Raw genomic sequence first — 23,031 nt, 5'->3', positions numbered from 1 at the left:
TGGGTTTAGTTCTGATTAACTTTACAAATGACAAAATTGAGGAAGAAAGAAGGAGTTCAAGTGATCATGGCAATGGCTCATCTTCTGCAGCAGGAAGACCTGAATGTGTAGGAATACAGAGCTTAAAAGTGACTGCAGGACAGTGTTGTAAATCTGATAAAAAGTTGCATAATCCTGCACTCTCTGCATATTTAATTCATAGAGTTTTACTTCTGTGGGCTGCAAGGTGCTTTGGAAGCCAAATGTTTGGCAGAAAAGCAATATATAAATGCTGTCACTCAGCCTTCCTTAACCTGGCACTCTCAGATGTGTGGGGATCCATATGTTTGCATATAAGCAAGGTCAGCCTTTTGAGATTCAGCCAGATCCATTCCTTAAAAAACATCCTTCTATTAGTATTACTTTTCTTTCTTTTGGTTTTAGCAGCTTGCTCATCTGGGGGACAAATCAGGATGAGCCTCTGGTTTGTCTGCAGAACAATATTCCATGATTTATCGTGGGCAAACTAAACAGCAGCCCAATATTGTGCCCATTGCCAGCTGCAGGTACAACATTCCTGCTTAAACTGTAAAGACTCCCTTGAGTTGAGCTCAGCCCCCGGATGCATTCATGTAAAGATTTTGGGCAACAATTCAGTAGTAGTTGCCACTGCCTTCTCGGGATGATTTTTCAGGTTCCCCATCTAGGCTACTGCTATGAGATTTCATCATGGTCCCCCATCTAAGTTTTAACTCAGTCTGTCCCTGCTTTTCTTCTGACCAGCCAAGATGGCTGGGTTCTATGTCCTATTGCTATGATTCTTACCTAGTCAGAACTTGGGAGAAGGCTCTTGTCTATTTATGTACCTTAATTCTACTCATGCTATCAGTGTCTATTGCTCCCAGAAGTAAACATGGCAACTTCCTCCTTGTGTTGCTACAGCCTGGAGACCAACTGCACACCCCCAATCCCTTAGGGCTGGGGGGATCTGAATGTGCCAAGAACTCATAAAATTCCAAACGATGTGCTTCTCTCTGAAAAACAGCCCCTCCTCCCAGGTTCAGTCTGGATTTGAAGGCAAGAGAAGCAGAACCCAAGAAGAGGAGGGGGAAGCCTTAATATGCATTGGAGAATATCAGGACTCGGTATGGGGGCTGAGTAAGATCAAAGAAGAGCAGTGCCGACAGAGCTGTGCAACCCCCCTTGATCTGAGAACTGCTCCAGCATGCCTCTGAAGACATTAAATAAAATCAGGGCTGAAAGCCAATGTCTTCGGCACCTCTCTAGCCACCTCCCATCATTTTCATAAGAAGAAATTGCCTTGAATCTTCTTAACCCTTGGTTTGCAGTGGGGGATCGTTAGATGAGGACACACCTGGCAGGGAGGCTCTGCAAAGCCACACTTCACTGGCGCCAGAACAGGATTTATCCATCCCTGTTCATTAGTATTTTCTTGGGTTATTAAAAACCAATGAAGAACTGATGCAATGGTGCCCTGTGATGGATGACTTGGCTGATTAAGATCCTTAGGGCACATCGCATCTGTTGTCTTCGGACGTGGCATGTGTGGCAAAGGCATGTTAATGTTAGGGTTTGCAAAACCACAGCTCCAAAGGCATTTAAATCCCCACATCCCTGTGGTATGAGTACATTTGGGTAGTAGCATAATAAAGATTAAATCTCCAAAACCGAGCAGTGTTTTAAGTCGGCTGTTGGAAGATAAGAAGAAGAGGCCGTGCAGCTGTTGTGCTGCTTGTTATCAGATCCTAAAAGTGGCAGGACTGTTGGCTCTTTTCCCCAAAGCCACTTAGTTGATCTGAACCAGCTGTGGAGCTTCTGAAAGCCCTCACTGGTGTGTTCACACAACACACTAACCAGGTTAGTAAAAGACAGCTGCATGGGCACAAGCTCATAAACTTGGGAGGGGAGTGTTGATTTTTGGAGGCAGTGACCGAGCATTAATTTGCAAACTCATCTCTTTGGGGTAGTTTACAGTTCAATGTATTGTGCATAGATTAGTTCAGCAACCAGGTTAAATGTGTTGGGTGAACATGGGCAATATTAAGAGCCAAACAGGATTTAATTTATTTAATTTATTTTTATCCCACCTTTATTATTTTTATAAATAACTCAAGGCGGCGAACATACCTAATACTCCTTCCTCCTCCTATTTTCCCCACAACAGCAACCCTGTGAGGTGAGTTGGGCTGAGAAAGAGGGACTGGCCCAAGGTCACCCAGCTGGCTTTCATGCCTAAGGTGGGACTAGAACTCTCAGTCTCCTGGTATCTAGCCCATCACTTTAACCACTAGGCCAAACTGGCTCTTTGTTGTTTATACAAAGACTACTGAATCCATAATAAGCTGTTGGGTGGCAGTCAGGAATGCCATGACACTTTTAACCTACAGAGCCCCATCATGGATCGGCCAAGGGAGAAGATTAGTGACAGATGGCAGAAGCTAAGGAGGAGATTGCAAGGGTGTAAGGAAGAGGAGAAGGCTGGCTCATCAAAGCAACAGCCTTCTTGGAAGATTTGTTTGATAATTTTTTTGTTGTTTATTCATCCGGTCGCTTCCAACTCTTCATGACTTCGTGGACCAGCCCACGCCAGAGCTTCCTGTCAGTCAGTCAATGCCACCTTCAGCTCCTCCAAGGTCGAGTCCGTCACCTCTAGGATATCATCCATCCATCTTGTCCTTGGTTCAGCCCCTCTTCCTTTTGCCTTCCACTCTCCCTAGCATCAGCATCTTCTCCAGGGTGTCCTGTCTTCTCATTATGTGGCCAAAGTACTTCAGTTTTGCCTTTAATATCATTCCCTCAAGTGAGCAGTCTGGCTTGATTTCCTGGAGGATGGACTGGTTTGATCTTCTTTCAGGCCAAGGCACTCCCAGAATTTTCCTCCAACACTGCAGTTCAAAAGCATCTATCTTCCTTCTCTCAGCCTTCCCTAATTACACCCCCAAATTAACCTGAAGTGGAAACAATCCAAGTCAAGAGATTCTTTGACCATTCTTTAATCACCTCCCCTAATTGTCCCTACAGCATGTGACAGCATTTCACTGAGATCTTGGTCCATCTCAGAAAACTAGAGATGGACCTGGTTGATATTTTAATGTCAAGGTGATGGCAAACATTGTTGGCAAGAAGACAACATAGCTGTGTCTGAAAAGTAACTAGGAATCAAGCTCAACTTGACTTTAGTTTTTGAACAATCTCTAGTACAATATACCCATAGCCAGATGTTTCCCCTAGTCATCCAACAATGGTATCCAGTCACTTAATGGTGGAGATGGAAGTGGTGCTGCATGTACTTATCTTGAGTAAACTCATAAGTTCAGAAGAGAAGAGCAGAGATGGTAGTAGGAAGTGGTGTCCTGGGAAGTCCCTCATTCTGGTCAATAGGAAAGGAGTCTGATGTAGTGGTGAATGGGTCAGACTAAGAGTGGAGAAGACAGGTTTCTCAGCCGTAGAAGCTCCTTGGGGGACTTGGGCCAGTTCGTCTCCCAGACAGTCAGATTGTTTGTTACATTTCTATCCTGCCACAAATTACTCTTGGTGGTTGCTGTTCTGAGGACAACTTGGAGATAGGATATAAATCAAATAAGCGAGTTTTCCCTTCCCAGTATGTAGCTTGGATGATCATAGGTGTTTGTTAGGAAGCACCATGCTGACACAGGCATCATGACGTCATTATGCAGATTCTGCAGATAATGAAACTTCTGCTAGTTGCACCATTTTCATGAAGATATCTTGATGCAGGTGACATCACTTGCCTGCTGAGGAGGCCCATGTCTGCCTCTTAATCATTACATTCATTCTACTTCTATAGAGCAAATACTTATTTTATTTGTAACCCTAGTTTCTAATATTTGAAACAATGACCTGTGTTTTCTCTCACTACTCTTTTCTGTGAGATGTGGAGTTTCTGCAGCCTTCTGTCATACGTCTTTGGTCCCTCCTTTTGATTTTCCTCTCCGTCTTTCTCAGGCATTCTCCTCAGAGAGTTTCCTTCTTGTAAGAATGGAAGGCAGCAAAACCATTGGCCACAGCGGCTGAGGCCCATGGGAACAGATACAGTTCTATGGCAAGTGGGAGGGCGTTACTGATTCCTCATCCCTTTCTCTACTTACTTGGCAGCTGCAGGGATTTAACAAGACACATTCTGTGTTTATGGAACACTAGGAATATGGAAACCTAAAGTTGCAAACAAGCTTATAAGTAGGAAACAGCCTTTTATCCCTAAAGCATAAGTGGTCCAGGATGTGTGCTCCTTCGTTAGCAGAACTGGTATTTCTCCGAATGGGTGACCTACAAACATGTCCTCGTTTCATCTTTCCAACAAACCTGGGAGATCATCTACTATTACCTAATAAGATTGAAGCTGCACATCTGAAAATTCCACATCAAACACTGTAACCTGGTACAAGATCAGTGAGGTTGGGTTTTTTTCCTCTCTCTCTCACCCCACCCCCTAATTATCTTGCCTGATGAAGAGTTCTTGAAACTTAAAAGCTTGCAGTCTAATAAAGGGATGGCCTCCATGGATTTTAGATCTGTTTTTTTATCATTGCTGTCGCAGTTACTATTGCTTTAAAAAGGCTGCTAGGGTGAACCCTATCCTGCAAAACGTGCAGCTTAGGATCCTATTTGATGAGGCTGAAAAGGGGACCAAAGAGATCAGCAATGAAATGCATGATGGATCCAATGTATGTTTCTCAGCCCCACTACCACTCTTCTATTTGCTGCCCCCACCCATTTATAGAATAGTAATTGTTTTCTTTCTAAGAGGTGGGATGTTGACCTGGATGGCTGACATGAGAAACTTTGGGAACCACAAGCTGGAGAGCTATCATTCCATGGTGGTTCACAATTAGCTTTTGATTTAACTCCCAATTTTTATTGGGAGTTACATTTTTATCTGGTTGTATTTGGGGGGCAGGGGTAGAGAGAAAATTGGAGATGTGAAACCAGGGTATTCTTCCTGGCCTGGTGCAAGAGATGAAGACAGAGGCAGAATATCAAGTAGGATTTCCCCAGCCTGCTGTGTGTGTGTGTGAGTATATGTACACATACATACACGCATATACTTCCCTCTGGAAGGAAGGAAGAACTCCCCCTGAAAGAAAGGTATCATCACATGTATCATGGATCCTCTTATCACATTGCAATCTCTTCCGCTTTCTAAGAAGCTCAGAGTATGGTAGTATGGTGTTTTCCCTCTCTGTTCTAATTTCTCCTCAAACCTAGAGAGTTTAGGGATCAAACGGGGATTTGAACAGAGCTGTACCTGTTCCAATTTATCAAGGATTCTTAGTGCATATTGCAAACACTCCTAATCCGTAGATTTTCTCTGCAGTATTCTAAAGGGGTCTATAGCAGAGGGTTTTAATGGGTATTTCGATTACACTAATTTACTAATGTTGATTATGTTAATTTACTAATTTGGCAATTAGGGACAATTTGGCAAAGCAATTTATGCAGCTCTCCCTTATTCAGTTACTTGAATAAGCAAACAAAGAATCATAGGATGCTCAGCTGGGGGGAGAACTTGCAAATCAGCATATGGGTTTGGTGTTTGAATAGCAGCACTCACCCATGTGAATTGATGTGCTAGGCTGTTTCCGGTTTTTCGCTGGGTCTCTTGTTCCTGCACTGCTCTTTGCAGACATTCAGAGTGCTCCAGTGCTAACTGAAATGGACAAATAGGAAGGAAGGAAGGAAGGAAGGAAGGGCGCTCATTCCTCTTGTTGTATATGTAGAGCTTCAATATTAAAAAATAAGTATGATTAATGATGACAGAATTGAGGATTGCTCTCAGATCAAGGTAAAGTTTCCTTCAAGTCAAACTCACTTTCAAAGACATATCCATATAGGTTTTTTTAACAACAGTATCAAAGTATTTTGCCGCTGTCATCTGAAATATTTTTTTCAACTTCCCAACCTGGCCTACAGCATTGGGATTTCCTATCAACCAGGCATGACCTTGCTTTATTTTCCAAGATCAGCGAAGGTCGTCATCACTAACCACTCAATACTTCTTGTTTTTAAGATGTTATCCATGTGGTTTGTTTAAAGTATGATTATTCAGAAGCTGGGACTTCTTTCTGGCACAATGCTCCAGTGGCATCATTCCTTTGAACCTGTCTTTGGTCCATTTTTGAAGACTAGGACATGCTCTTGATCAATTGTGAAATTTGTTCCATATCTTTGGATTTATCTATCTCATTGGAGGCTCTGAGTAGGAAAAAAAATCCCTGCTAATGACTCCTGAGAAGCCTAGCAATGCCTAGAAAAGGATCCTAACAACAGATTCATATGGAAAACTTAGGAAAGGAAGGTAGTGCTGAAATAGCAAAGTTTAGGTATTCTCTGAAATCCGCAGCCCAACAGTAGAGGTAGGTGACACTTCATGTATAGACCACCCACTGTTTAAATCCAAAGTTCAGTCTGTGGCATTTCTAATGAAAAGGACCATTTGTAGAACAATTAGGAAAGACCTTTGCTTGGTGAATCTCTGATAGTTTGGATTATAATACAGAGCAAGGATTTGTCTTTCTTTTAAATTTTTTGTTGTTAACTTTTCGGCCAGTACATGTTTGTAGTTCAGGATGATTTAACTTACTTCCAGAAATGAGTAACAGTGTTTCTGTAGCACCAACTGCTTCCTAAGAACCTAAGAAGCCCCAATAGTTAATTTAATCTAATTTTGATTAATAGAATTAGAGCTGCCTTTGAAATAATTTAAAGCATCCTGAGATAAGGAGTGAGAAATGTTATCCAATAGACAGTGAAGGATGCCAAAAATGTGTTAAAACTGTAGCATAAATTTCCTCTTACTATGATTTTAGGTTTTCCAAATGTTCCAAACCGAATTCATACCCTTCCAGTAGACACTCAACTATGTGGAATATGCAACCCTAACTGGTGCCCACTGTCCAGCTGCAAGAGGAATGCTATTTTTATTTATAAGGCGAATTGTTGAGGCTGTTGCTGTGCTTAACAAAAGCATGTTATTTGGAAAAGCAGAGAGAAGAATTCAAGATAATTTCCGTCTGGCTCATTCTAGCCAGCGAAGGATTAGAGAGGTGGAATACATTGTCTTCAGGCGTTGTCTACACTTTAATGCTCTCCACTTCCACTTATTTATTTTTTTTCCACCAAATTTTTCCACCACCCATCTCCCCTGAGAAGAGGGACTTCTTCATCATCCATTGGCCATGCTGGTAAGAGCTGATGGGATTTGTATTCCTGTGAATGCAGATGACATTGAACTGATGCAGGTGCTCTGCCTGAAATAAGAAGCATAATGAAACTCATTTTAGGCAGATGGAACAGAGAAATAATGGAGACTTTTCTCAAGTCACTGATACCCAGCTCAAATCCTTGCAACCAAGAGTTCCCCTACAATGTTCTTAGTTGCTCACTGGTTACCTTGATCAACTTCTCAACACAACTTCTCACTTGGTTTTATGGGACCAGGGTTATAAGAGACATGGGTGGGCACAGGAGGTTGAAGATAGTTTGAATGTTTGAAGTATCGAAAGGAAGGTAGTAAATGCCAGTATAGACTTAGCAACCCACCACTTCCAAAGGCCTCCATTCAACATCAGCTTCTTCTCTTATGGAAGGGAAGATTTTTTGCTTCATTTGTGTAATACATTATGCCATAGTTTAACTGTAGTCAATCAAACCACAGTTGGCTGGGTTATTGCCACCCAAAGCATGGGTTAAAGCCATTGTGGCTGGTTTCATAAATCACACTAAACCAAAATCAAGCCAATTGCATTTTGACTTGGAGTGTTATGAGAAGGTTAGGAAGAGATGCCTAGAGATGCCTCAGCCATGTGTGCTGTGGGCTCACTGAGTACGGGGGTGAAAAGTCAGTGTTAAGCCATAATGGTTATGCAAAGGAAGTGTTAGTTCACTGGCAGGGTACAAATGCTTGGGTCTGTGATATTTGGGGCATGAAAAGGATAGAAGCACATCGATGATCATGTGTGGGTATAAAACTTGGCAAAGTGAGGGAAGTGGTTATCCTGGCAATGATTAATGGTTCTTTCCCCACAAATCTAATTTATTTTGTCTGACCAGAGAAAATACTTTACAGAGAAATTTCTTTTTCCTCCTCCATAAGAAGTGGTAAGAGGGAATTTTGCTTAGCCCTGTGCTGAAAGCTGTCTTGATTTACCACGTCGTGAAATAGAAACAGTGATTTTCTACACTCACCCAGTGTTTGAGATTTTCTCTTGATGGTGGTGTTGAGCCGACTTTCTGGTTGAAGGTGGTGGAAGCCCTGTTGCTGCTAGTGGGTTGTTGTTTTAATTATGACTCATCTTTCTGTCACTGTGAAGCACCTCTCAATGTCCCCACTTCCTGATCTGAGCAAGACTCATGGGAAGTTCTGCCATAAAGTGATTCCATAAATTGGGATTTAATTGGAGGGATGATTGTTCACTGAAAGATGGGGCAGTCGCACACACCCTTGGACATCTTGCAACAAAGCAAGAACAAGAACATCCTACTCCACCCATGAGAAATCTCAGGAGCAAATTCCCTTTCATCAAACTGAATGAGAACGGCTCCTCCAAAATGCAGGCAAGTTGTGCAACATGTCCATTAGCTGAGCTCTGCCGCCGTGAGTGAAAGCGATTAAAAGGCAGCCGTGTGAGATGAACAGAGAGACGAGAGTCGACACCTGAAAGTCATACTTGAGCTTGCTCATTCAGATCTTCCTGCAGAACTGAGCATGCAGGCAGGAATGAGCAGAAAGGGGCTCCTAACAGTCTCTCTTCTGTTTTCCAGGGTGAGGAGGGGGTAGGAGAAGGTTGCACAACCCTTTTTCTTCTGAAACCTTTTGGCTCTCTTTACGCTGAATGAGATTCTGAGGGCTTTTTCCTTGAAAAAGAAATGAAAAGAAAGGATAAAATCAACTGATGGAGTGTTATGTAGCAGTTAGGTGGTTGGGCTTGCAGGTGGTTTAGCACAGGGGTGTTGCAACTACATATTGTCATCAGGAGCCTATGGAAAAGTACAGGTAGTCCTCGCTTAACGACCATTCATTTAACAATGGTTCGGACTTACTGACAGCGCTAAAAAACCCAACTTACAACTTATCCTCACACAATCATCGTAGTGTCCCCACGGCCGCACAATCACAATTCAAACACTTGGCAACTGGTTCACATTTATGGCCATTGCAGTGTCCCATGGTCACGTGACTGCCCTTTTTGACCTTCCCAGCCAGTTTCTGGCACGCAAAATCAGTGGCGAACCGTGTGATTCGCTTAACCACATGGTTCACTTAACTGCAGTGATTTGCTTAATTTGCTGCAACTGGTCAGATTCTTTTAATGACTGCATCACTTAGTGACCCAAATTCTGGTCCCAGTTGTCATTAAGTGAGGACTACCTGTATGGATTCATGTCTTCAGCTTCTTTTAAAAATGCAGAAATAATGTCATTTCCATTCTCATAGGTCACTGCTTGCAGCAGCAAGAGATCTTTGGTGTAATAACTTCATTGTATGCATGCTGCATTTCTAAATATTACCAGGTAGAGTGGGAGACACTACTATAAATTTATCAGGCCCACAGTGGTACTTTTCTGGAAAGATAGGAATTCGTAATGGCAATATGGATGCAGCGCACATAAAAACTAACTTTAAAAGTAGCAAGCAACCTCACAATATACCATTTATTGGGATCTTCAGTGGCTGCAGCCCCAGGCATAGTTATCTGTTCATGGTTCAATGTCTTCTCCTGTATTTCCCTGATTCAACAGGCAAAGCACAGGGACCATTAACCAGAGATCTTCAACTAGCTGAAAGTCATTCTTGGGAAGAATGTTACCACTGAAACTCTTAAGATTTCCATCAAAGGAAAGTAAAAGCTTTCCTGATCAATCTCCTCTTCTCCCGACTTCCTTGATGCTAATCTGTGTCAAACAGTAGCAAGCCTTGAAAGCCTCATTATCTCCTCGCCTACTTTCCAGCTGAAAGAAGAGCAGGAGTCATCAGCCACTTAGAGGCTCAGCAGCTGACATCCTTGCTTCTGCCCTGAAAACTGCCTCAGGAAGAAATGCCCTGACAACACAACTGCAAATAACAAGGGCAAACTGCTCTGAGCTTGTGTTATGTTGAAGGGATGGTGTGCATGGGTTCTGCTTTTGTTTTCACAGTTTCTACAACTGGGACAGAAACATCTGCTGCATGAATTCCAGTCCAAATTACCAGGCGATTGCAGAAAATGCATGTGGCTTACTCTTCAAGAGCAAGTCTGACAGGAAGATCATTAATGTGGATCCCAAGGTAATAATGTTGCCTTAGATATTGTTGAGATCCTTCAAACATTGTATGACTCCCTGTGTTTATGCCTCAAAGACACATACTATCTATATCTCTCTAATACGTTTGCCATTGGCCAGTGCCCAGGTATGCTGTTGTCCTATTAAGTAATGAAGTTCTGAAATAAAGGGCAAGCCTTCATTTATCTTTGTGATAAAATGTTCTTAAATTTAATGTAGACAAGATAGACATCTGAATTCAAATCATCCCTGCACCATCTCATTCCACCTTCTATGCTGCAGGAACTTAGTCAATCTAACCAGCCTTGGCTTCTCTGACAACACAAGCTCTTCAAAGCAGTCTTCCCTAAATATGGAGCTGGGTAATTTTTGTTGGCCGTGCTGAGAATTTTGGGGTTTGCAATCCTAACACATCAGGCTGGCTGCAATTTGGGGGTGGCTGCTTCAAAACCTTTGCCTTACCACTTTACATCCCATTTATTGAAAATTTTACCCTCAACTGCTCCTCCACAAAAGGGAAATGTCCTTCTTTTGGAATAAGAAGGGCAGGTGGGCTTCCATGGCATGAAGCAGCAGAATGTGGATCCAGAGCATAGGTGGATTGAGGATGATGTTAGAGAAACATGTGCAAGGTGGGTGCAGTCAAAGTAAAAGGAGAGCAGTCTACAGTTTAAAAAAATAGATTCCAAAAAATCATTATTTTTGCATAACTTGAATTCTGCAGCCAGCCAGCCATCCTCCTATCTTTTGTCTGATTTTATCCCCACCTTTTGTAGAGGAACTGAAGGTGACCTACATAGCTCTTTCTTCTCAAATTTTCACCATATGGGTTAGTTTGGGTGGCAAGACAGCGACTGGCCCAGAATTACCCAGTAAGCATTCATAGTTGAAGATGGATTAAAACCCAGATCTCCCCTCTCCTGTCCAACACCTTCACCACCCATCACACTGGCTCTTATGTAGGGCTATGTAAGAAGTTGCACCTGGTGAACAATGCAGCTGCTAAACTGTTCACTGAGAGCCACTTTGGTGTAGGTGTTTAAGGTATTAGGCTAGAAACAGGGAAACCACAAGATCTAGTCCTGCCTTAGGCATGAAAGTCAACTGTGTGGCTTTGGGTCAGTCACTCTCAGCCCTAGGAAGGAGGCCAGGGCAACCCACTTTCAAAAATGTTGCCAAGAAAACTGCAGGGACTAGTCCAGGCGGTTGCCAGGAGTCAAGAATGACTCAAAGGTACCAAGCCCCCCAAAACCTGAAACCTGCTACTTGGTACAAGAGACAGGGATCACATGATGTTTATATCAAAAGTCCTGTACCACTTGCCAGTTTCTTACTGTGTGCAAGTGAAGATGTTGGTACTGACCTTTAAAATCCTAAATGGCTTAGGGTTTGACTGTCTGAATGACCTCTTCTCCTTTTATAAATCTTTCAGGTTGGTAAGCTGGCTCCATAGTCAAGGCCTGTCCTTCTGGCATGTGAGAGAGGGCACAGGTGTCTGTGGGGGAGATGTCAAAAATTCTTTGAATCTACCCCCCAATCGCAGATGTCCCCAAGATGTACCTTGCTGGGTGGCTTTCAAATGAACTTCCTGGGAAGTTGAGTTAGGGACTTCTCCCATTCTCTGGATGTTTAGAAAACCTCAGTACATCTTTTCATCAGGTTTTCGGCTGTTAACTGATTTTAGTATTCACATTTTTACCTTTTTGTATTTTGTTTTACTCTGCGTGCTCATATAAGCAGAAAAGTATACATTCAATAAATAAATTATATCCATTCCTTTTATCAAAAATAAGCATGTTCATGACATACAGGTATAGGTAGATGAACTTTTAGATCAGCAACCTGTGAATCTGTTGCCCAAACAGCACAAACAATTAGGTATCACTCAAACTTTAGATGAATCACCTTTGACTGTCTGCATGAACTTTACCAGGATAAGTAAACCTCTTAATTTTCCAAGTCAGTCTTGATACACTTCTTCTCACTATTTGGGAAAAAGTAGAGCAGAACTACAACAGGATTCAACTACTTGAAGTTGTGGTTTATTTTTATTTATTTTTTCAAAAAGCAGCAATCAAGGGGAGATTCTCAAATCTCACATATTGTTTTAATTCACATGCTGATTTTTTTTTTTACCTGCAGGGACAAAAGATAATATTTCCTTCTCATAGTGGAAAATCAGCTGGAGTATGATTTTTATTAGAAAAATGTTGCCAGGGAAAATGATGAAGAAGCCATGGACATTTGGGGGGGTGGGGCAGGGGTTGAGAGCAAGTAATGTCACATGTATCATGATGTCATCAGGCAAATAGCATAAATTATGTAATTTGTGCCACATGCAAAGGATGTGAATTGCAAAATTTGCTGATGATGTCATGCCATTTATGACATCACTGAGGCTTCTTCCAGTTGCCCATGGGACAAGTCCCTTACTTTTTTATGCAGCCTACATAGATAATCTTTGTGGAAGACCCACAACATAATAAAAACTTAGTTATATGTAGCTTAACTGGCAGGGTTGTATCCGTCCAGGAGAAATAGGAGAACCAAAAAGAACTACAGTGAATCAAAATATAAGCATCCAGAATTAACCAGTGATCATCACTTCTTCAACTGTTTCTTTCACTATTTTCCAGAAGGGGTTTGTTCAACACAAATCATCTCTTATATCTTGGATAGCTTTGATGATACAAGATGCCATTTGGCTCTTCGGTTTAGACCAATGTAAAATAACAAGAAAGTATAACTGTTTCTACTTCATGATGTGGTAGATCTCATTCTGCTGTCACCCCATGGGAAGATGCCTCCCAGCAAAAACCAAGTTCCTATGAATTGTGGGAAGAGGGTAAGGGGTCATGTGACATTTGCTAATAAAAACAGGACAAGGTATTGAAACTAAAGTTGAAGCAAAAGTTGCATATGAATGCAGACTTGGTTGCTGAAAAATATGGATGCCTTTGAAGATTAGCTATTCTTGGTGAATTTAAGATTTTATTAAGTACCTTAAATACGAACTATATTTCAGAATACTTAAGAGGCCACATACAGTCTCCCAGCCCCAATTTCACAGCCTTCTAAATGTTCACTTACCCATAAATGACAATTGCCCACTTGAAAGTCATAGTCATTGTTCAAGCTTCTTTTGGGGAATCAAACCCTGACATCTTTTCATCAGCGTCAGGAGAAGAAGGATATTCAAAAGCTGATAGGACAGCTTAAGTTGGTTCTCACTGTCAGGCTTGGGAATTACGTCCTCAATATATCTGGGCTTGTAAACTAATAGGTTCTATTTCCAATGAAGGCCCTTACTCACTACCATTAGTGTTTCTCAGATGCAATCTCAGACGCAATCGAGTCCCCTGATGGGAGGAGATGGGCGGGGACAAATTTAATAAATAAACCTTACCTATCTTTGTGATTGTATATAAGCTTGGGTTGATTGTATCCTTCAGTGGCAGGGTCCAGTCTAGTTTTGATGGGTCCTCTGGAGCCAAGGATTCCTGCCACTCTCTTGGAGGCCTTGTTTGCACTATGGTTTAGTTTGCAAGAAGGGGACAACAGGTGTTTCTCCTGTGGCTTCTTTGCCGGTCCAAGCTTTCTTGTAAGTGGGGCATGGGCAAGGCTATGCCTCTCCCTCAGTCCCTCTGCATTTGTTAGCCAATAGACAGCTTCAGGAAATGGCAGAGAAATAAACAGAGGTTTGGCTAGCAAGTCAAGCAGATATTTGGGACCTTTGCCTAGAGCAACTGAAGCTTAGCAGGATCAGTTGCCAGATGCAAACCTTGAGGCTCTGCCTGAAGCTTGAGGATGGAATGCAAAAAAAGAAAAAAAGAAGTACAGTGTTCAGGCCACAGGCAGGAAGCTGGCAGATCCAACATTTCCAAGTGGTTTCCCAAGGGTCAATCTGTGCTGTGTGGCCATATAAACCAACTATAAAATAGAGGAAATGGGTTCTAGAAGTTGGTTGCTTTCTCCAGGTGGAAGCACTAAAGGACACAAGTGTAGCAGCAGTCAAACCAGCAGCTGCACAGTCATAGAACCCAATTATGCTCTAATATAGAGCAAGGAAGAAAGCAAAAGAGAGCTAAAAGTGCAAGAAAGAATGAAAAAGTAAAAGAAAAATAGAAAAGAAAGAAAAAAGATACAAAGAAGTAGCTTCTAGTCTTCTTCACAGCAGTTATAAGTACTATTATATTTTAACCTCTCTCTCCCTAAAGTTACATCATGACTCTCTTCTTTCTATAATCTATCATATCTAATTATCAAAACTATAAATCATACGTTCATTTTTTCTGTTTTATGCAAAAAATCCATAGAGAGTTTCCAGTCAGCTATAAATGTAGATATTGTCATTTCTCTAATTAAAGCAGTCAATTTGGCCATCACAGCAAGTTCTATTGTCTTCACCAACCGTTCCTCCGTTGTGGGTATTGCCAAATCTTTCCATCTTTGGGCATACAGTAATCTCGCTGTGGTTATCATGTACAAAAACAAAGTTCCATGACTTCTTTCCAACTGTTTGTCCATCAGTCCCAAGAGGAAGACTTCTGGTCTCAGTTGTATATTAATCTTTAAAATCCTTTGAATCAGTGTATGTATTTGAATCCAAATTTTTCTAGCTTTTTCACACATCCACCAAGCATGATAAAATGTCCCTCCTTGTCGTTCACATGTCCAACATAAATTTGAAGTGCCTGTATACATTCTAGGCAATTTTTCTGGTGTCATATACCAACGGTACATCATTTTATAAAAAATCTCTTTAACATTATACCTTTCAACCACATATTTTCCCATTGTTCAATCTGTATATAACCAAATTTTTAGCCCACTTTATCATGCATTGTTTTTTCTTCTTGTTTCAAATTTCAATAAAAGTTTATACATTTTAGCAATTACATGTTCATCATTTGTTCACAATTCTATTTCAAAATCAGTCTTACAATGTTCAACACCATAAACTCTTTTGTCTACTTTAAATCTTTCTGGTAACTGAAATAAGAAAACCATTGGCAACTATATCCCTCTGTTCTCTTGATTTTATTTTGTATTCCCCTTGACAAAATTCTAGTATCTCACGATAAGTTAGCCATTTGTGTTTGCCTATTATGTCTTGTCTATAAAATGCTTCTTGTGCTGAGAGCCATGAAGGTGTTTTCCGGCACAACCAGGGTCTGTATCTATTCCATATTCTCAATATGTCACATCTAACATAATGATTTTTAAAATCCACATCAACCTTGACTTTATCATACCACAAATACCCATGCCACCCAAATCTCAGGTCATGTCCAAAAGCCTTCCATTTCTCAGCATCTTTCATCCAAACTAAACAGCAAGCTGCAAAATACAATTTCTAATCAGCTAAACCCAATCCTCCTCTTCTCTTTGCATCTTCCTTTCCATGATTCTTTTCATGCCAAGCCAGCCCTTTATTTGAATGACAAAGATTGAAAGTTGCCTCAAGTGCAGCAGTAGTCAAGCTGCCATTTTCCAAAGACTGTAGGGCTGGTGACCACAGATATCGGCCAGGCTATGGAGGGCAGAGCCAGAACAAGTGATAAAGAGCTGTAGAAGTATGGGTTTGATCTTGCCTTCTAAAGACTTTAAAATGCTTTGTTCATTTGTAGCTGGGGAAGACAATTAATTCAAGAGAATCAGGAACTCTTAAGATATCATAGCTAGAACTTCTGATTACAGAAGCTAAGCAGGGTCAGTCTTGGTTAATATTTGGATGGGGAACCTCTTGGAAATAACAAGGCTGTTGACTAGACTGAGAATTCAAAAGGGAACCCCAGAAAAGGAATGGCAAAACAGCTCTGTAACACTGCACTTGAGGATCATCTGATAACATCAGTTGATATGGAATGTGGTTGCTCATATGTTAATGGGCAGAACCCATTACTGCCATATTATCCTGGTATTCTAGGGGCTATATTGGTTGCTGTTTCTTTCCTTGTTTCAAGGTGCTGGTTGTAACTATAAAATCGTATATGGCTTGGGGCCAGCTTATCTTCAGGACCACTTACTCTAACTAGAAGCTGCCTGCCTAAATGTGTATACAGGAAAGGCACACTCAAAAGTCCCCCCATCCCCAAGATACAGGGGAAGTAGCTCAGAAGTGAGAATTCACTGTTGGGGCCATCTTTGGTGGACTAATTTAATCCCTGAAAGAAAAGCAACACCATCTTAGTATTCCAGAAATGAGTAAACACTTGCTTATTCTGTATAGCCTTTGGAGACTGAGATGCTGAGAACTATCAGTCTGGGTATAATGGAATGAGGGATGGGTGCTATAGCATTAGGATTTTATTTGCATTACTATTATTATTTAATAATAACTGCGATGATGATATTGTTGTATTATGGGACTGGTAAGCCACTTAGATTTGCTTGATAGGTATAGCTATTGAGATAGATGCAGATAGCCATGTCTAGATGCATCTGCCAGGGGTCAACCTTAATCTGAGGATGTCTTTGTAGTTTTAGTTCATTTATATGTGTGCATGCATATATACGTTCCAAAATTGAAAGCATCTTGTATGCAAATGGAACAAATGCTACATGTGATAAGGCATGCCCTTGTCTCTGATTTAGAGCCATAGTTCAGAGTTGTTTATATTGGCCAGGGTCCATTTTAAACACTTGTGTTCCAATGAAAACTTTTCCCACACACTGCATTTCTAATTAAAAACACATCTGCTTTCACATGACACTGGAAACGAGTCATTTGCCATCCTGTGTAATTAGTCTCTTTAATTTAGACTAGCCTAAGCACTGAAAGTGAGATTATGTTATATCCCACCCTTTCTTTTACCACAGCTTTAACCTCAATAGACTCAAAGAACATGGGAAGCTACAGGGCTGACCCAAGATGTTTTGCTGGCTGGGGGAAACAATATAGCCCCACGATCAAATCTAGGAAGAGTGGGCTAGTGGAAGGAGCTTGTTTCAAGCTCCTTCCACTGTGTTCCCCAACAAAAGAGAAGAGCTGAGGGGTTCAGGAGAAGCTGCCAGGAATTTATCTCACCAGCTCCCACCATGAGCTGATTTGTCAGTGGCAGAGCCAACTCTGAAAAGCTACTTTCTTCCAGATCATACTACTGGTTTACTTAGCCCTGTATGGTTTAGCCTGCATGGCAGTGACTTTCCATCTTGCTTTCACACTATCCAGATTAACAATGATAGGAGGTCCTTTTACGCAACATTGTTTGTCTTGTCCTATTACCTGAAGGTGGTGGGGAATCAAACCTGGGTCTGCTTTGTGAAAAACATAGGACCTTCTGCTGAGAGATGATTCCTCTCCTAAAGAAGGAGATAATGACATAAGAGATTGTGGCCAACCTGGGGTTACTCTTTTATGTTCATAAACGGGGCTGCAGGACATATTCTACATGCCAACAGTTTACAGTGGGAGTGTACTAAGCAAATGGCTAATTTTCCAACAGAATGGGATATGCTAGGTTGGCTTGAGGTGTACCCATTTGTCAGTTGTTTCTTTGCTCTCTTGCAAGGAATGGAGGCTCCCCTCTAATGAACAAAGGCCCTCTCTTGTGACCTGAGCACCTCCAGCTGTTCTCCACTGCCCTCTTTTAAAAAGCCCTTAAGCAGAGATTGAATATGACAAACACACCCATGCTTTGGTTCCTCTCAAAACCAACCCAGAGTAAGCCAGGCAGTAATTTGTTTGGGTTTGCACAGAAACAACGCTTGGATGATGGTTTCTTTGAAGTGCTTCCCATGAAAGATGGTTGCATATGAATAGCATCGGTACAAAATATCAAATTATACACATTTCAAAATGAGTGCATTGGTTTGTGAGACATTTAAAAATGCATACCTAAAAAGTGTATTTGGTTGCACTCAAAGTGGGTCACTGGTCTAAGTTCCAGCAGCTGTGGAACATCTGTAATGAATAAGCAGATCCTCTCTTGCTGTGTGAAATATATACTTTAAGCATTAAAGCCCAAAAGAATCTGGACACTTTAAAGTCATAGGCACTGCATTGCTGGTCTCTTTGGTGTGGTGTGCATGGAAATGATTGGACACAAATGTATCTCCTGATGTATATAAGTGATGGGAAACTGTACATTTCTCAATGGTTGTGAGGGACAAAGGACCATCATCTATCAAGGACCCTTGGTACAGTCAGAGTCCTTGCCTGAGTGGGCAAATATTTCCCTTTCATTGTTTGGGTGAGTGGAGAGTCATACAACCCAGTGTTTCTCAACCTCAGCAACTTTAAGACCTGTGGACTTCAACTCCCTGAATTTCCTAGCCAGCATGGAAGTTGAAGTCCACACATCTTAAAGTTGCTGAGGCTGAGAAACACTGATGTAACCAAATGGAGATTGGTTAAATGGGGGTAGGAAGATTTAAAAACGAGCTGACCTTTCCTCATTCATGCTGCTATGTCAAATCTAATGGGATCAAGATCACCATCATCATTTATTAAACTTGTATGCCCCCCAACTCCCAAAGTCTCTGTAGCACAATATTCATACCAAAAGGTTTCAGTACCTGAAAAGTATGAAAGATGCTATCAAGTCAGATTCATCTCTTGGTGTCTGTATGGACAAATGCTTACCATCTTTGCCAGTTGCACTTCTGACAAGCAGCAGAAGATTCCTACAAGGCACATAATGCATGCAAGAGATATCATAAACCAAACTTGGCTTCTTGAACTCCTTACAGATTTTTCATGATTGACTCTCCCACAAGATTTGCCAAAATCAGTACTTTGGCCAGGAAAGATTATCTGAGTTTGCAATAAATTTAGAGTCACCTAATCCAAGAAGGGCTGTGTTTGCATGACATATGTACTTTACTCAGTTGACATAGTTTTCTAAGTTTGCACAGTAGACTGAATGATACTGGTTACATGGTTTTATGAACTAGATTTGCATGACACACTAATCTAAAATGTGGTTTGCTAGTTTTTGGTTCACTGTGTTGTAAGAACATAGATCTCCCATACAGGTTGCAGTGATGGATTTTATTTTTCTCCTCTTCCTCTGTCTGATGGTGGCTCATGGTTCTCAGGCATATCCTGGAGACAACACAACACGGGCTCCAATCAAAACAGACCTGTACCTGCAAGTGGTTATCTATGACCATGTCCTCAGAAGAAAACTCTAACTATCAATTCTCATGAAGACTAAATGCATTGGCAGAAGTCTTTGATCTATTGAGGAAGGAGGCCACCTTCCAAGATCCACATGGGACAAAAACTTAAAATTGCTGTCTTAAATAGCAGGATCTTTGTAGAATGCTTCCCTGTGGCTATTCATTAAAGGGATGTTGTGATTGTCTGCTTTAAATCCTTGTATTTGCACAGTAATATTAAAAATGTGGGCAGACACAAGGTGAGATGCCTGCTGCTTATTGCTTCTTAAATGATTGGTTTCTTTCACTTTAGAACTCAGTAAATCCCATTGAAATGAAAAGTGTTATCACTCTAAAAAATGTGTACAAATACTGTATGTATGAACCAAAGGAGTAGCTGCAGAGAGTAAGGATGACCTTGTCAGAAATATGCCAGAAGCATTACCTGGACAAAATAGGGTGAAACATTTTATAAGTCCAGAAGAATGAGATAATATTCAGAAGCAACTCAGGCAGATGCCACCCTGATTCACTGGAGTATTAGAAGAGGAAGGAGATATAGCACTATCAGACTTGCAAGATTCTGGCATAAAAATAGTTTTAGCCTTCCTGTGGAGTTGATTTCTTGGGCTGGTCTACCTTTTGGGGCTGACACTACCCCTGATGGGTTAGACCATGAACCCATCTAGCCCACTGTTGTATAGCCAACCAGATGCATTCAGAAAATTCAAAGCCAGCCAGATGTATTCAGGAAGCTTAAAGCATAAAAAGGAAGTGATGGGCCTCTTTCGCTGTAGTTTCCCAGCAGTTGTATTAAGGTCTGCTTCATAAGATCCATGAAGTAGTAAATAACTCTCGGCTTAGTAGCCATTGATGGCCTAATCTTCCATGAATGTGTCTTTGCTGTTTGTTCAGTAACTTCCAGCTCTACATGAGCTGATGGACATCATTTTGCCAGGATTGTCTGTCAATTATTGCTTCTTTGAGTCTTACAAGCTCTTGCCTGTGTTACCAGTGATAGTATCTAACCACCTTGCTTTTGTGGACTTCTTTTTTATTGCCTTTGATCCAAGCAAGAAAACTTGCCTATGCAGTTTGTGTCCAAAATATTTAAACTTTAGCTTCATTATTAGTGCTTCTGGTGAGCAACCTGGTTTCCCTTCCTGTAGTATTGAATGATAGGTTATTCTTGCACTCCAAAGTATTCTCAACATTTTTTTCAAGCATTGCAATTCAAAGGCATCAATTTTTTTGTTTAATCTTTGTGATGGTCTAGCCTTCACAGCTATATATTACAATTGGGAAATCTATGGTCTTGACAATATATTTCTTTTCTGTAACTGTGATGTCTCTGCACTTTAATATTTTGTCTAGATCTGTTATAGCCTTTCTCCCAGCTAGCAGACTCTCTCTATTTCATAGCAACAGCCACCAACTCTGAATTTTTGAGCCTAGAAAAATAGTCTTTTACTGTTTCAACTTCTTCTCTGCTTATTTGCATTAGATTGGCTTTGCCTAACTTTTTTAAAATATTGAGCGCTAGTCTAGCTTCTATCACTTTCAGCAAGAATTTTCAAAGCTTCCTTGCTTCCAGCCATCAAAATAGTATCATCAGCATATCTGAGATGGTTAGTATTTGTCCCAGCAACTTCTACTAGTGCAGCGTTTCTTAAGATATATTCTACAAATAAGTTAAATAAATAAGGTGACAGTATAGAGCTTCAGTGCACTCCCTTCACAATTTTGAACCATTTAGTTGCTCCATTTATCTGTTCTAATGTGCTTCTTGGTCATCAGACAACAGAAGGAAGAGTATTGATGCTTTTGAACTTTGGTGTTGAAGAAGACTCCTGAGAACACTGTGGACAGCCAAGAAAACAAACAGATGGATCATTGAACAAATCAACCCAGAATTCTCACTTGAGGCACAAACAACCAGGCTCAAATTATCCTACTCTGGACACATGTGAAGACCCAGCTCTCTGGAAAAGGCTGTGATGCTGGGAAAGGTGGAAGGAAAGAGAAGAAGAGGACGACCAGCAGCAAAGTGGAAGGACTCAGTTACAGTGGTAATAGGGGTGCTGTTGGGAGAACTGAAAGACCAGGATAGGGATAGATCATCGTGAAGAAAATCTATCTATGTGGTCACTAAGAGTCAACAACGACTTGATGGCACGTAATCATCAGACAAATCCTTCAATAGGTAGATGAGCTGGCCTAATATGCTTTTCAAGATTACCCACCATTTGTTGTAGTCTGCACAATCAAAAGCTTTTGTATAAACAGCAAAGCAAAAGTAGACATCTTTTTAGAACTCCCTTTCCATTATTCTTTGGGCAACAGCAGTATGATCTCTGATGCCCCTACCTCTCCTGACTCTAGCATGTATATCTGGCAGCTGTCATTCCAGGTATTGTTGAAGTCTGAATTTCTAAGTCCTGAGCCTTATCTTACTTGCTTATGAGATAGATGCAATTATTCAGTAATTTGAGCATTCTTTAGCACTCCCCTTTTCGTTACTGGAATATAGAATTCTTTTTTGCATTCACTTCATTACTGCTTACAAACCACATTGCACTTGATCTGCATCATCTTCTATTCTGTTGGTATATCATCCTGCAATATATTCTAAAGACAATATAACTTGTCATTTTCCAGAATGTCTAGCTCCAGATTTTCACATATATAATCAATTTGGGGTATTTTTTTTTGTATAACCCTTTTGTATATTCATGCTATCTCTTGTTTATATTTCCTTCTCATCTCTGCCTGTTTTGTGTTGTTTTCTTTTCATTAAAGTTTCACTTGATTGCTCTATATAAATACCATGTTCTTCCCATTTGATTTCTTTGCGATGCTTATTTACATCTAACTCACTTATTGCTCTTTTCTGAGACTCAGAGTTTAGATGGGCAATTTTTCCTGTCTCTGTTGTCTTTTGCTTTCAGCCTTTCTCCAGTATTTTCAACGTATCGACAGGTAACTACTTCTTTCATGAAGTCATGAATTTCAAGATCCTCTTGCACTCTTATCAGATTTAATCCATTAAATCTTTTTCCCCCCTGCATAATCATAAGGAATACCGATGAGGTTGTATCTTGTCTATCTGATTATTTGTTTGCTTTAGTTTAAGTTGTAATTTTGCAAAAAGGATGAACTGTCTGCACCAAGTCTTATTCTTTTGCCGACAGAAAATAATTATGCTATCTTTATTTGCAGAGCATATAATCAGTTTGATTCCAGTGTTGTTTATCCAGAGATGTCCATTGGTAAAGTTTGCTGGAAGAAAATATTTGTATCAGCATTTATTTTCTTATTTATGCATTTAGTCAATTTATGGCTGCTGATCTCACAATGTGACTCTGGGTAGCTAATAACACATTAAAATATCAAGGACAATATCAGCCAAACATTTAAAAAAATACCACTTTTTTTCCTTGGCAAAATTGAATTAGTATATCCTTTGCTTCATTTCATATACCCAGGACAAATTTTCCCATTATTCAATATGGTATTTTACTTCCTGCTTTAGCATTCCATTCATGTATAATTAATACGATATCTTTTTTAGTGTGGTCTCAACAAGGTTTGTTTATTTATTTATTTGTTTATTAAATTTTGCCACTGCCCATCTTCCCTCAAAGG

The 23,031-nt window shown here is 40.7% G+C and overlaps 1 protein-coding gene across 1 annotated transcript in view; it reads left to right on the top strand.

The window, feature by feature from the left end:
- CFAP299 (cilia and flagella associated protein 299) overlaps positions 1-19,502 on the top strand; it is a 291,049-nt gene extending 271,547 nt beyond the window's left edge. Inside the window, exons 5-6 of the mRNA XM_063310423.1 lie at positions 10,156-10,285; positions 19,324-19,502. Of these exons, the coding sequence (XP_063166493.1) occupies positions 10,156-10,285; positions 19,324-19,419 (226 nt within the window). The 3' untranslated portion in view covers positions 19,420-19,502. The remainder of the gene's footprint in view (positions 1-10,155; positions 10,286-19,323) is intronic.
- Positions 19,503-23,031: the final 3,529 nt, after the last annotated feature.

Source organism: Candoia aspera, chromosome 8, assembly GCF_035149785.1.
Source record: "Candoia aspera isolate rCanAsp1 chromosome 8, rCanAsp1.hap2, whole genome shotgun sequence".
NCBI classification, from domain to species: domain Eukaryota; kingdom Metazoa; phylum Chordata; class Lepidosauria; order Squamata; family Boidae; genus Candoia; species Candoia aspera.
The sequence above is the reverse complement of the archived record's forward strand: the minus strand, read 5'-3'. Positions and strand labels throughout refer to the sequence as shown.